We start from the raw sequence: 14,935 nt of genomic DNA, 5'->3' as shown, positions 1-14,935 counted from the left end.
TGTCCATGGCACCACTTGTAAAACAGAAACAGTATATAACAATTTAGGTTCATACATTACTTTATTTGCAGTCTAAAAGTCAAGCAAGTTCAACCTTTAAACTACAAAACAAATGATTTAGCTTTAAAGGTTCTGCCTCACCAATACACATAATCATAAAACTGCGCAGATGCTGTAAGTGGTTGGCCAGGATATTTAATCTTCATATTCGTAAGCAGTGTTCTCCCTAAACAACCAACTATTTCATTAGTCACATTTACAGCTCTCACCTGTCCATCAACATACAGAGTTCCTCCTGGGCCGGTGAACAGAACGAGATGATCATATTCTTTTTGATCCAGGAAGTCTATTAAAAGTTTCTGGTGTTCCTCTGCAGCTATGAATCGATTCCATTTATCAGTTTTCACACGAAGGGATGTGAACACCTGCTCTCTCAGAAAATCGATCCTTTCATCAGTGGCTGCATTTGTTTTGAGAGGTTCCAGTAAAGGTCTGATGCTAGTTTCTGCCATAGTAATACACTTCCCTTAATGGAGTATAATAAGCACATAAAATGTTTTTTTTTTTTTTTTTTTTTTTTAAATACATAACTGTAAAAAGCCAAACAGAAAAAATAAATAAATAAATAAATAAATAAATAAATAAATATCCCATATAGAGGAAGCTACCGAATTATTAACATGAAAATAATAAAGCTTATTACTCTGCTGTTACACTTCACCAAGCATTTCTCCTCAGTTGTTGGCCTCATTGCTCACACATATATGGGTCCACAATTACTGTTAATTGCTTCTGTATGAAATATGTTTGCAATTACACCACAAGGAAGAAGTTTATGTACTGTATGAAAAGAAAAAAAAGTTAAATAAGAAAAGCTTTTCTCTCACAGGATAAAATAAAATGAAAAATACCTCAATCTATGGTCCGCTGGCTTGTTTCTCAGAGTAAGCAACTGGAATGTAAAAACCTGGGCATTCTCAGGTGGCCCGACAAGGAAAATGAAATGCCTTCTGGCGACAGGCTGTGTGACACTGACAAGTACCTGTCTGACAGCAAGACATGCAGTGCTATCACCGTCAGCTGTAACGTGCTGCACACCTGTTTGTACTGCAACCTGATCACATCCAAGGCTTCCTGGCAAGCTCCACCATCCATCTGAATGAGAAATATATATGGGGTGTATTAATTATACAACAGAAATACCCCCACATTGATATAGTGCTACCACCTGCTTTTATATGGCTTTGCAATATGTATTGGAATCCCTCCCATATTTACCTGTATCTTAAGTACAAGTTTACAATGCATGTGGAGAAAAGTAAAGATTCCTAACCAATTTGGTTGGCCTAGTAAATCCTTTGCCCTAATTTGGTGTCTTCACTCACTGGCTTCGCAAATAATTGTTTTTATTTCACAGCAGATTTACAAAGTTTTACACTGACATTATAACCATATATATATATATATATATATATATATATATATATATATATATATATATATATATATATATATATCACAGCTAAATAACATACCAACCATATATTAACTACAATCAATTGCATTTGTGGTGTTTTCAGATATACTTATTTTTTATATGTGCAGACAAGCCATTCACCCCTTCAGAAAATCTCTAGTTACAAACATACCATCCCACTTCAACTTCTGCTGTTTTATATTAACTGATTACCACATTATTCCTGTTTATTAAATTACCGTCACACTAATAGCCTTGTATTGGTTGAAATAAAATTGTGAATTTGAACCATTTTAGGCATTGCTTACTTTTAACAGTAACTAAACTTTCCAAAATATTGTCGACTTATTATATGGACCTATTTGCATACTCTCAATTAATTAGACTAATTAACTTACACGTAAATGACAATTCCGTAACACATTTCATTAACTCGGAAACTGTAATTCCATGTTCGGTATATGCTATTAGGTGTTATATTACAATTAATTAGACACAAATAGCTTATGCAAATGAGATTGATTCAAAAATGGATATGTCCTTTAACTTTATAGGCAATATACTTTCATTTGCAACGCATGGGTGTCCATCAGGCCTGATGAACTGCTGAAAACGAAAAAACAGGTTACTATATAGTTAGTTTATCATGATAGCATATCTTTCAAGATAGGCATTACTTCAAGACAACAATCAAGATAGGAACGCTGTAACACCTTCAAAAATGCTGTTTCATAGGAAATGCAACATTTTGATATTTATACTAGCGTTTCACACACAACTTCTCGCAGGGGAAATTGCAGTATTTTGATCCACTGCTCTAAAATAATTTTTATAATCTACATTTATCTGAATGCAACCAAACCGTGAGTTTTCAGAAATCATTTACATTGGTTTGTAAAAAACATGACAGTTGAATATTCATTTGTGACACTTCAGCTTCTTGTGCAATTCTGGTTTTTATTTATTTTAAGTAACAGTTTACTTCTCTGCATGTTGCCAAGTAAATATTTTAATAAATCACACACCCACGCATGAAAAAAAAGGGGCGGTCCTTGCTGAGTCCAGATGTGCTTACTACTTACCTTTAACCACTGCACTGCCATCAAGAATTCAGGGAACCAGATGCAGTCCCCAGATTGCGCTGAATAACTGCCAATATACAGTAGTAACACTCCTTAAGAGCCAATACAAATGCGAAGATTTTGGATCTATCATCAATAAAAACAGTGGCCTAAATGAGTACGTTTATGACACATACCTTGTCCATGCAGAGGAAATAATAAATGACTTACTACTTATCAACTATATATTTGTATATTTAAAATGAGGTAAGTAGTTTTATTTACCACAACTATATAATTATATTATATATTCCATCACTCAGATATGAACTGCTTGTATTTCAGTTAATTATACACGTTACATAACTAAGTCAACAAAATACTAAATACTATAAAATCAAGTGTTAAAATAGTGTTTTATTAGTGACACTTATAATATATTTCAAAATACATGAATCTGAGGTGGCCCTAAAGGTTACAATATTTTAAAATTGTGTCAATAGTCTTTTTTTTTTTGTTTAAGGTAATTTATGGAAACTGGTTACTGGCATAATTACCCCAGTAGCAAGATTGTATAGCACTCGTAAATGTACCGATTTTTTTATATATATATATATATATTATACACACACACACACACACACAGAAAATCATAACAAAAAAAGTGCACATACTACAAAGACTTTTCAGGGCAGTATTTTAAAAAAAATGTTTAAGAAAATATACAAAAAAACAATAAATATGGGTTCTCCCTAGTTAAAAGTAGCTCATTATTATTACTGACACTATTATGCAGACAGCATATGAAAGGGACTTCTGTCAAACGGCATCTGTTGGATATTTTATAGGTAATTTAGCAAAAAGACCTTGACATATAAAATATCTTGACACAGTATTTCAGAAATGGTGGCTGCATAATTATCTTTGTCTTTTGGTCCGACACATGATACTTGTTAGTGTTTATAATAACAAACCAGCACCAGTCTGCAAACCCTGCAGAAAATGGATTGTGCTACCTTGGATTTTTACTTTATTGCATGACAGTCTTAAAAAAAAAAAAAGTTTTTTAATTAAACAAAATTGGCAAATTAACCCTTTATCATGGCTTTTTATAAAGGATTCATACTTTAATTGAGTTCCATTGGAAAATGAAGTTTTACAAAAGTAACACACTTAATATTGTACATATTTAAAATGTAATTAAAATAACAAGTTTTTGATACAACAAAACCAGTTTACTAAGTAAAGCCTACTATAAATAGCTTTTGCTGCAAGTTATGTATATTAAATGTAAGATCAACAGAATTACAAGAAAAAAAATACAAAAAGTTTTAATTACATGATTGTTTCCTTTTGCAAACTACCTTAAGTTCCAATTAATAGGTGGCAAAACTTCCAATGCTAAGCAAATTCAGACAAGCGTGTATCAATTACACAACACAATCAAAAAAGAAAATTGCAGGAAAACTTAAGATGTGCAAAAAAGCAGCTTAATGTAGACATGACACATCTGCACTGCTCACACATCCCAGTACAACCTGGACCACCATGATCTGAGGCTGATCATTTCCATGAATGCTTGGTTTAGATGAATCTCAACTTCTGAAAGACTCATACTCATTTGCAAAATATGCACATCTACAATTTCCCTATAAAATATATTTTTTTAGCTGGCCAAACTCCCATTTCAATCTTTTTTTTGTACCTTTCTTGTCATATTACAAATACATTTTTCAGAACTATTACACATGAACAGTAGCTAAAACCACATGCAACTCCACCATTGTATACTACACAATATGATACAAAATAAGGCATTTCAGTGTGTATTGTAACCACATTAATGTCATTTTTTTTTTTTTTTGCCCATCGGTAAAAAGACTGCTAAGGAACATAAACTGATCATTCTTTCTTTTTAAAATTATATATATAAAAACACAACCAATAAGCAAGTTATTATTGTAATTTGTATTACTCCATCACCTCGCTGGCAGCCACTGTGACAAGCTGTAAAGGTATTTCTGAATTGGAAAGAATCTCTTGTGGGCTGGTGTTTGTGGAATTCACAGTCCCAACCGCCTGCAGAGAGCCCTGCTGAATGTTGGTAAGGATGAGGGTAGTTCCCCCTGCTGTAATAATGTTATCAGAGGATGCTGTTGCTTCCACCGTTGCCATGACTGTACTGCTGGAGTTAATGCCCTTTTTGTTTTGATGGGTTTTAATATGCTTGGCAAGATGGTCGCTTCGCATAAAACGTTTGGAACACTCCGGGCAGACAAACTTCTTCTCACCTGTCGCGGGAAGAATTGAATGAATTTTAAAGCATCAACAATTTGAACTGGAAGGAAAAACAAAAAGCACCAAATGTAACATCTATACTATTTCCCATGGTGGCGTTCAATTAGACTTGCACACATAGGGCATTCAGTTACATGAATTGAGATATATTCTAACATTCTGGAGATCTGTACTGAATCTATTGGACAGGGAACTGCGAGGGGCATGAATAATGTATATATTTATTTATTTATTGATTGATTGATTGATTGAATCAACCTTTTAAATGTGAAAGCACATACAAACCATTACACAGACACCAGAAATGTCACCTTTGCAATACATAAGACATTAAATAAAACTTCAGTGACAGATCCCTGCCACAGCTTTAAATGCTGTATAAAAATAGAGCCCTGTATGTACATGTTAAAATATGCTGCAAGCTTCACAGACAGATGCCTTCTGATACTGCACCCCAGATTCTCTCACTAACGTGCTAAAGACAATTAATCACAATTAAATAAGCAGATCTTTGTAAAAGTCTAAAGTGTGACAGACGTACAATGTGTACAGACTCTTCCACTATATCCCGGTCACCAAAGGTATGCATCCCCACCATAATATTTTAGCATATTATCACACAATTACTGTGATCAGGTCCTGTGTGTGACCATTAGAACTGATGCTAAACACAAGCATACTATAGCAGTGTTTCAGAACCACTCAGTCAGATGTAGAGCTAGGATATAAACGATGCACAATGGGGGCACGCTGATGGCATCTTGTGTCTTCAATTATCATAATACTGAGCAAGGGAAATTGTGATTCTTAGATCTAAATCTAGAATGAATTGTTTATGAGCTTAATCTCTTCTATACATTTGCAATCCATGTGGAATAGAATCTCATAAAAGCGCGGTACTAAGATCATATAGGCTAAATGAAGGTACATAAATTTCGACTGCAGTAGCAGGTAGCAGTTTCGTGGTCTTACCAATAACATAGGACGCTGTGAGTGGTATCATTTTGTAAGGCAATACTTATTGGCATGAAGTCTCTTTTTTTAACCTATTCAAGTGTCAATCACATTTCATACAAAGGTTTAAAATATATTATTCAGTAACATATTCTTCATTGTGCCAATTGGTGAAAACATCTTACAATCTACTGGTTTATTTTATAGTTATCGACTAGGAATAAATAAAAACATTAAATGAAATCATCTTTAACCCTTAACCAAATTTAAAAACATACAGATGTATGTTAATTATAATTAAGACTGCACTCCTTGCCACAATAGTGTGTTTGCAACAAATGCTCATGGCAAAGTGTAGGGCAAGCAGTTCAGAATAAATTTAAACAAGTTGGTGCCTGTATATCTATAGCAGATTTCATCCCGATTGTAGGAGTCAGACATAGACCTACTACAGTATGGACAGGCCTCCTCAACTAATTCCCTATGCATCTCCTTGGGGGGGAAATACTCTAGCGGTAAGCTTCATACTCACACATGCACAGAAACCTACCTGTGTGCGTTCTTCTGTGTCTCTGTACTCGCACATGAACAGAAACCTACATGTGTGCGTTCTTCTGTGTCTCTGTACTCACACATGCACAGAAACCTACCTGTGTGCGTTCTTCTGTGTCTCTGTACTCGCACATGAACAGAAACCTACCTGTGTGCGTTCTTCTGTGTCTCTGTACTCACACATGCACAGAAACCTACCTGTGTGCGTTCTTCTGTGTCTCTGTACTCACACATGCACAGAAACCTACCTGTGTGCGTTCTTCTGTGTCTCTGTACTCGCACATGCACAGAAACCTACCTGTGTGCGTTCTTCTGTGTCTCTGTACTCGCACATGCACAGAAACCTACCTGTGTGCGTTCTTCTGTGTCTCTGTACTCGCACATGCACAGAAACCTACCTGTGTGCGTTCTTCTGTGTCTCTGTACTCGCACATGCACAGAAACCTACCTGTGTGCGTTCTTCTGTGTCTCTGTACTCGCACATGCACAGAAACCTACCTGTGTGCGTTCTTCTGTGTCTCTGTACTCACACATGCACAGAAACCTACCTGTGTGCGTTCTTCTGTGTCTCTGTACTCACACAAGCACAGAAACCTACCTGTGTGCGTTCTTCTGTGTCTCTGTAGCTCGTCACTGCGAGTGAATCTTTTGCCACAAAACATCCAAGTACAAACAAAGGGCCGCTCGCCGGAGTGCCAGCGCAGGTGGGCCCTCAGGTGCGACGTCTTTCCGTAAACCTTCCCACAGCCAGGAATGTGACAGATGTGCTGCTTCTTCTTTCCCAGGTTTGACCCCCTGAAAACACCAAAGTAGTGCCAACAGTCTACCTTCTATATCTTAGCCTCATTATACACTTCTACAAAGTCCACAAATTACACAAACACCTTCTCGTGCAAACCAAGGTTTTAAAATCCCCAGCTTACCTTTTTATTAGCACTAGCAACAGTATCATGAGCCCCCTTTTTTTTTTTACCTGTGTTTAAAATCAAGTTATCAGTTTGCAAGCCCTACTTTAGGCAGTCTGTTAGACTTTCACCTTGGCGATGTGACATTTACTCCACCCCTTCACTGTCTTTTCTGTCACTAACCAACCTGCTGCTTCCCCCAGTTTGGTACCAATACATTACCCCACCTCGGTTACTGTGCTCAGCTTACCTTCCTCCAGCCTCCTTGCAGTTGGGGCAGGTGCAGGCCACTCTCCGCAGCCTCTTCCCTTCCTGACTCTGTTGGTCCACTTCCTCGTCCACCATCTGCACCCTCAAATGGGACAGGTCACTGGTGTTGAGGGTCGAGTCGCTGCTCAGCTGCCATTCCTCAGTGTCCGGCTCTTCTTTTATTTGAATATCTGAGAACGAAAACACTCCTTACTGGCCAACAAACAGTCCAAACACTTTCTATTGCTGGTATTTAAAGCCTTTGTTAGAAACTCAAAGAAGGATTTCCTTATAGCACAACTGGACCAACAAGCAGAGATGGAAATAAAACACACTCATTGCTTAGCATCAAGTATGAGCTCATTTAGTCCCACATGGGTTTTACCATTTTCAGTTGTTCTAATTAAGCTCAGGTGCAACGCGCTCACTGAGAAGCCTGGGATGACTCAAATCGTTATATAAATGGGGACCATATCTGTATCCCTTCCAAACAACATCGCAGATAAATAAACTATTTATGCAAGAGCAAAGAGAAAAAACTACATGGGTCATTCCACGCCTAGTCAACCAGAAAAGGGTAGATCTCATTAACATCTATCCAAACATATCTTTGGGTGATTTTGTGGAGTCCCCCGACGCAAGTTATTACGGCCTAAACTTGGTACAAATAGCAAAAATTCAAAGTTCAAGGGTGTTTAATGATCAGTGATGGAATAGGAACCAAAAGTTTTTCACAGAATTTGGAAGACTGGTTCCTAAGGTTCTTACAACTCGTCAGTTACCCCTCATCTGACACTTTGCCAGAAGCGAGTAGGGTGCTCCTAGTATTTTATTCTGAAAAGCCCTATTCGATACAAGTAGAACAAGGTGCTACACATGATGGTTGCATCTAAATTGCACCCAGAGTGATTTTTCTGGTCAAGGTCCCTTTCTCTCTTCAGGTTGACCTTTGCAAGGCCACAGGTCGAAGGGGAAATTTAAAAAAAAATAACGGCTATCATTTCTGAACTTGGCGTGTCTGAAAACCCCCAGGTGAATTTTTCTAGGAAAATCTGAGACGGACAGGCAATGGCACTGGTTGAACGGGCATGGAATGACCCACATGCTTTTACAGACACTCTGGCTCGGCCACAGGTGTGTTTTTAACCCTGCCTCTTGATTTTTTAACTGGACCAGGCGCAAAAACCAATTACACAAAAACAAGGACCAATTACACAAAAACACACACTTCCTGTAACAGAGACAGCACATCCCACCAGGCTTTGTTTACTCCCTGGGATTGCATTTTCATTACTCAATGAATGGCAGCAGGCAGAGGTAAGGAGGAATCAGCACATAAAAAACACATGCAGATTGTAAAACTCTAAAAGACAAAACGTTATGAACCTCAGCAATGAACCTTGCCAGACATTTAGCTAGATAGATAAAAAATAGATAAACAAAAACTATACAATTATAAATCTCATTACACCACCTTTTAGCTTAATCTGAAATGACTAATAGACCTTAAGGAAGATCTGTACAGTGCTTGGTTAGCACTGTGGCTAAAACCTATACACCTCTGTAGGCCAGGGTTGCAAATTAAATGTTTGGTGGTTTTAACATTGCAGTCTTTAGACAGTAGCCCACAGTGAAAACGCCAAACACAATTCTGTACTGGCACCTTTGTGGACAGTCCCTTACCCAGGGTGGTCCCTTCAGTGCTGGCTTGAGGATGCCTGCACATTGCCACTGCTTGCGACCTCTATATATAAATATCCATGCCATATCCAATGCAAGATCTGGACATAAACCATGAAAATTATACCACAACAGGACTCCAAAGAGTGGTTTATAATGACGAAGAGTCTGCATCCTGTTGTACTATTGTTGGTTATCAGTGAAACCAGTAACAGAAGAACCCCACTGTTGCTAATTCTTAAAAAAAGTTCATGCAAATGTGAATTGGCGTTATAATGCTAATTTTATAACACATGGAAAAGACATACACACCTGCAGGGCTGCTTGTGTCTTCAGTCTGTTGAAACTGAATTCCGGGGGACGTTATAGAATTCACTGTGACAGTCTGCAAATTTGGAATCTGGCCTGTGCTTATGCTGACTGGAGTGGATCCAAGGGTTCCACCTTGCCCAAGAGAGAGCGTCTGCACAGGGGCCAGTGTGATCTGTTGGCTGGAGGGGTTTTGGATCTGGATATTCTGCACGTTCTGCACACCCTGCACCTGGAAAGTCTGCCATTGGATCTGCCCAGAAGGGGTCAGCATCTGTGCCTGTATCAAAAAAGTTGTCCCTGGATTGAGCAGTTGTAAGTTCTGCAGAGCTTGTGGAGAAATGGTTTGACCTGCGGTCTGAACACCCTGCATTTGCTGCTGTGGGATGCCCTGGACAATCTGGACTTCACTGGTGGTCTGTGGCTGGGTCTGCTGAAGCTGTATAATGGACTGTGCAGAGGAGACCTGAATATTTTGCATCTGGGTCTGGTCGTGATGAGTCGTCTGAATGTAGTTTCCCTGAAGTTGTGAAGCATCTGCCTGGTCGTTGGTGGAGATTGCAGTACTTGAAGTTTGCTGCAGTACACCTGTACCGTCTACTGTTGCATGCAGCTGCGAGGAGGACGTTGTTGGCACGTACATGTCTTGATTAGTGTTGGACTCGTGAACAGATAGCGTGTGTGACATTTGCTCACCAGTATTTTCAGAATTATCCGAGGTATCCATGGCTTGTGGCACCATGGGCAAGTTGATCAGCTGACCGTCAGCGGTCACACCTGTAGCAATAGTCTGTGCAGTCCCCGAGAGTCCGAGGGAATCCAGGTCAACGCTGTTGATGGGTACAAAGGTAATATTTCCAGGCAATCCAACAGGCACATTAGTAACAACTTGACCTTGGCTGTTATAGGTAGAACCACCTAGAGAAACACCTTGAATCTGTACAGAGCCGTCTGAATGCTGAACTTGGCCAGCTTGTGTCATGAGGTTCTGACTGTTTGTCAGGATGCTGGCGGATGACGTTCCAGCAGAAGTTGTATTACAATCGGGCAATATCTGAAAGTGCCCTGTAGCATCCTGACTCAAAGACGCATTTTCTACACCAGACGTAGAGAAGCCCAAATGTACCTGTTGCCCATCTGCGGTGTGAATGTGTGGAATCACTTGGTAATGTATATTAGGCAATGCACTGCCAGAAGCATCTGTTCCTGAAGTCACAAAGATCTGTTGGTTTTGCAAAACATACTGTCCATTTGATGTTACTATCCCTGCGTTTGGAATTGGTAGTAAGCCAGGTTCCTCTTTTATTGTTACATTAGGAGTCAAGACTTCCCATCTATTTGACGTCCCTGTTAACTGTACAGAAGCCAGATCGGAAAGCTAAAAAAGACAAAAAACAAAGGAAAACTGGGTTAACATCTTTAAAAAGTGAATACTGTTCAAGCATGGATTATTAGCGAGTCAGCTATACATTAAGATTTCTAGTGCAGATACTATTTCAGTTGAGTATTCAACCGAGATGCACAGTAGTCTTAGTATTTATATAGTTAAGAACTCGTTTTTCAACATTTCTGCTTGCTCTTTAACTGCCAAATGAATCAAACTTTGCTTCGGACTTCAACAAGCAGGTATTAAATCACAGAAAGCCTCTTGTGGCTGGTTCTGGAAATTATCTATCTAGATTCTAGATTTTTCATTTGTTGTAAATATGATTTTGCCATTTGCTATCCACCTACAACAAATATAGTTTAACTATATAACCAACAAAAGGAGCCCCAAATCGGCAAATATATATATATATATAAACTGCACAAAACTTATTTTTCAACGTTTGCTGTTATGCAAACTTTATTTTTTTATTTTTTTTTTTAAACTGTTCAATGGGGTCCGCTTTTGTTTATATGAGTTTCAAAAACAACATTTCCAGCAATGCAAATAATTCTCATTCGAAGGATACATGCCACACAATAAAAAGAATAGCAAGGGTTAATGTAAACATATTTATTATTATTTCTCAAAGAACAGCAATTGAACAGAATCTCAAGAAACACATTCTGAATTTGAATAACTGCATTAAGAGGTAGAAGCTAGGGGGCATAGGGACACCCTGTGGGGCGCTAGATTGATCCATTTGTTAAAAGGAAAGCTGACCAAATCACTTCCGGTTTAAAAACACAATTCCAGGGTAAAAAATAAATAAAAAATGCATCCGGGTGTGTGCTGCAACTTTGGACATTAATCAACGGCCACCCAGGCCTTATGTGTAACAAAGATGTTGTGATCATATCGCATATACCGAGTCAGAGACAGCGTTTGGGAGTCAGCATTGCATTGTGCAGCTGAAGAACCAGGCCGTGCATTTCACGCTGCACTGCATGAGCACAAGAAGGGCCTGCTGGTTCTGGTTCGGCCACAGTTCGAGTAGCGATGACTTACCACGCCAGCGGCAGCACTGCTATCCTCCTCTGGCGATGGCGACCCGATCTTGCTGCAGGTAGCTGCCAGCAGAGCGAGCGGTGACGGCTGAGTGTCCTACCCACAATGGGCGGGTTTAAAAAGAAGAAAGTGGGTGGCCGTTAGTCCGGAGCATACACAGGAAGTACGACTCTTTTTTTTTTTAACATCAAATTTTAAAACGTGTGAACTTCACAAAAATACTATGCATTTACAACAACCCCGGCAGAAGAGAAAGAAAGGGGCCAAGCTTGAGAAACTACCTGGTTTCCTGCGCCGCTGCTGTGCTGCAGATAGTCGTTCTGACTGCTGTCCACGTCTAAGGCAGCCATTTCCTCTTGTTTCACTGGCTTTTCTGGAGCTACAGAGAGAGAGAGAGAGAGGGAAACAGATCAAAACAAATCATTTATGTTCATTTTCCCGCTTGCATAAAACACACAAAACAGAAGCTAAACTACACACAAACGCCACTAACTCGCAGATTAACGCCCACCCTGAGCCATTCGGCAAGGATTTCTGTGAAATTTATTAAAAGGTTTACTTTAGCGTTTAAATTGTAACTGCTGTCTTTTGCTTCTGAAAAATATTAGACTTACAGGATTGAACAAACTCACCGGCGATGCTGTGTTTGAATCAGTTTAAATGTTACGTACCAGTCATAGCATAAAAGGTTTAAATCAGGAGTTTTTTCGATTTATTTAAACCCCTAACATGATTATTTTAATCAAAGGCGGGCAGCGATCGCTGATTCGAGTCGATTTTTTTCTATTTTGATTGACGGTGCGGGAAACAGAAAAGGTGGGGCTTCCAGGCTTGATTGTAAAGTGTGCATCACTTACAGGAAGTCCCGCCGTTCTTCCTCAAGTCGATTGGATGCCACGATTGTTTTCCCGGGTCGTATGTGGCTATATGTCCTGTCAGTCTTATTTTAAGGTCTCGGTGTTTCCTGTTTGTTACTACAAGAAGCTCGTACGGATATAATTTTGTTCTGCAGTTTTATGCCAGGAAGTAGAAAAAGAAGCAGTTTGGCCATTGGAATGTTCTAAGAATGTAAAAGTATTTTATTTTTTTTATTTTTTATGACTTCAGTGCAGTCTCATTCTACGCGTTTTGCTGTGGACAGGTTGCTCCAGAGAAATTTTAGATTTAATTTAACTACGTTCGTGCACCGTTATTGTAAGATAATTCTTTAACGTAAGAAAGTATTTTCTACCGGTTCTCATCTGGAAGTTGTTAGTCATGGCTGCAAGACTACTGCATTAAAAATATGAGATCTAACTTATACTCCATATTCAGTTTAACAAAGGCTTATTTGTTTGTTTGTTTTTGTTTTTTTCACGCCATCATGGTATCTGAAATGACACAAAACACAGCCGCTTCATTATATGCACAGACACTGTGACACTTGTACAGTACATGCTGTTGTGGTTTACTACAGTAGCATTCTACTCAGAGTAGGAGATTCGTGAATACAATCGAAAGCGCATGGATGTTCAAGCAATACAGAAAATAGCACCAGCTGGTAGACTCCCATCACAGACTCAAAGTTAGTCATTAATGTTTTAAAATTGTGTTAAATTGCAAAACTGCTTATTATAACCAAGGCCCTAACAAATACTTTGACCAGTTGCTTTGAACTATATTAAATACCATTTATTAATCCTGATTTACAATAAACAGTGTTTAATATAGTACACAACTGGTGACAGTCCTGCATTACTTCTATCAGTAACGTCAATTAAAATGGGATTCTGGACAACTTGTATATGTTGAAAACAAGTTTGAGGCTGTACCTGTGCAACCACAAAGTATTTAATTATATATATATATATATATATATATATATACAGTGCCTTGCAAAAGTATTCAGACCCCTGACCAATTCTCTCATATTACTGAATTACAAATGGTACATTGAAATTTCGTTCTGTTTGATATTTTATTTTAAAACACTGAAACTCAAAATCAATTATTGTAAGCTGACATTGGTTTTATGTTGGGAAATATTTTTAAGAAAAATAATATATATATATATATATATATATATATATATATATATATATATATATATATATATATATACCTGTATGACCCCATCACGATGCAGAAAATTCACTTAACCCAAACCTGGTCTGAAGAAGATCATCCAAAAACACAACCAAACTCAAAAGATTTCAGGGTTCTAAAAATTTTAATTAACCCTAACATCCCCCCCTCTTCCTCCCCTGGCACCAAATCCACCACCCTCTCTCCCTCCTCATCCACCAAGAACCCTGGTGTCACCCTCGACCCCCTCCTTCTCCTATTCTCAGCACATCTTTGGCACGCTCCGATCACTTCTTCCTCAGCAGAATTCGCCCCTTCCTCACTGACTATTCCACACAGCTCCTAGTTCAGGCCCTGGTACTGTCCCGTCTTGATTACTTCAACTTCCTCCTCAACTTCCATCCGCTCATCCACCACCAGCAGATTAGCTGTACCCCCTACTCTGCTCCCCTGCTTCCAGAGCCCGCTCCTTCTCTATCCTTGCCCCTCAGTGGTAGAACAACCTACCCACGGATATCAGGACTGCTCAGTCCCTGAGCACCTTCCAGCGCCTCCTCAAGACACACCTGTTCAGACAGCATCTGTAAACATCACAACTCTCAACTATACTGGGCTATATGGTACCCAATTGTATTCACCCATACCTTGCCGTATTTTACTGCATGAGACTGGGATCTTTTATTTAGTTACAGTAAGAGCAGGAATCTGAGTTTCTATTTGTGACATAGACATCTGTCGACAAGGAACTGGGATGAGATCACCAAAGCCACCACTAGACTTGTGTACCCTGTTTACACTAGCCCCTTTTAGCCGAATCTTTGGTCTTTTTTTTTTGTAGTGTAAACGCAGCTGTCCCAGGTCCAGCCATTCTTGGTTTCTTTTAGTATTACTACATCTCACCATTGAATGTTAAAAACAATGCACAATAGATCCTGTATTTTTCCCCAGTACA

At 38.8% G+C, this 14,935-nt stretch overlaps 2 protein-coding genes across 9 annotated transcripts in view; both read right to left on the bottom strand.

Moving 5' to 3' along the window:
- Positions 1 to 568, bottom strand: part of dnah9l (dynein, axonemal, heavy polypeptide 9 like) — a 67,248-nt gene extending 66,680 nt beyond the window's left edge. The window contains exon 1 of the mRNA XM_059031329.1: positions 270 to 568. Within this exon, the coding sequence (XP_058887312.1) occupies positions 270 to 512 (243 nt within the window). The 5' untranslated portion in view covers positions 513 to 568. The remainder of the gene's footprint in view (positions 1 to 269) is intronic.
- A 2,367-nt stretch (positions 569 to 2,935) lies between these two features.
- On the bottom strand, positions 2,936 to 12,822 carry LOC117406353 (transcription factor Sp3-like). 8 transcript variants are annotated; one of them, XM_059032244.1, is made up of 7 exons: positions 12,777 to 12,822; positions 12,201 to 12,298; positions 11,920 to 12,015; positions 9,489 to 10,863; positions 7,498 to 7,687; positions 6,941 to 7,137; positions 2,936 to 4,829 (listed from the first exon to the last, which is right to left on the bottom strand). In XM_059032244.1, the coding sequence occupies exons 2-7, from the start codon at positions 12,267 to 12,269 to the stop codon at positions 4,510 to 4,512; spliced, it is 2,247 nt and encodes a 748-aa protein (XP_058888227.1). In that variant the 5' UTR covers positions 12,270 to 12,298; positions 12,777 to 12,822; the 3' UTR covers positions 2,936 to 4,509. The 8 variants fall into 8 exon arrangements, with proteins under 8 accessions (XP_058888227.1, XP_058888225.1, XP_058888226.1 ...); XM_059032242.1 differs by lacking the exon at positions 12,777 to 12,822 and adding an exon at positions 12,534 to 12,745; XM_059032243.1 differs by lacking the exon at positions 12,777 to 12,822 and adding an exon at positions 12,552 to 12,745.
- Between the last annotated feature and the right edge of the window lie 2,113 nt (positions 12,823 to 14,935).

The sequence above is a fragment of the Acipenser ruthenus genome, chromosome 10 (genome assembly GCF_902713425.1).
Source record: "Acipenser ruthenus chromosome 10, fAciRut3.2 maternal haplotype, whole genome shotgun sequence".
NCBI lineage: Eukaryota > Metazoa > Chordata > Actinopteri > Acipenseriformes > Acipenseridae > Acipenser > Acipenser ruthenus.
Note: the sequence above shows the minus strand (reverse complement) of the source record. Positions and strands in the feature narration are given on the sequence as shown.

Coding starts and splice junctions, on each gene's coding strand:
- LOC117406353 (XM_059032240.1), bottom strand. Junction 12,016..12,200: donor GCAGCGGCGCAGGAAACCAG/GTAGTTTCTCAA, acceptor CATTGTGGGTAG/GACACTCAGCCGTCACCGCT. Junction 4,830..6,940: donor ACACAGAAGAACGCACACAG/GTAGGTTTCTGT, acceptor TTCCCGCGACAG/GTGAGAAGAAGTTTGTCTGC.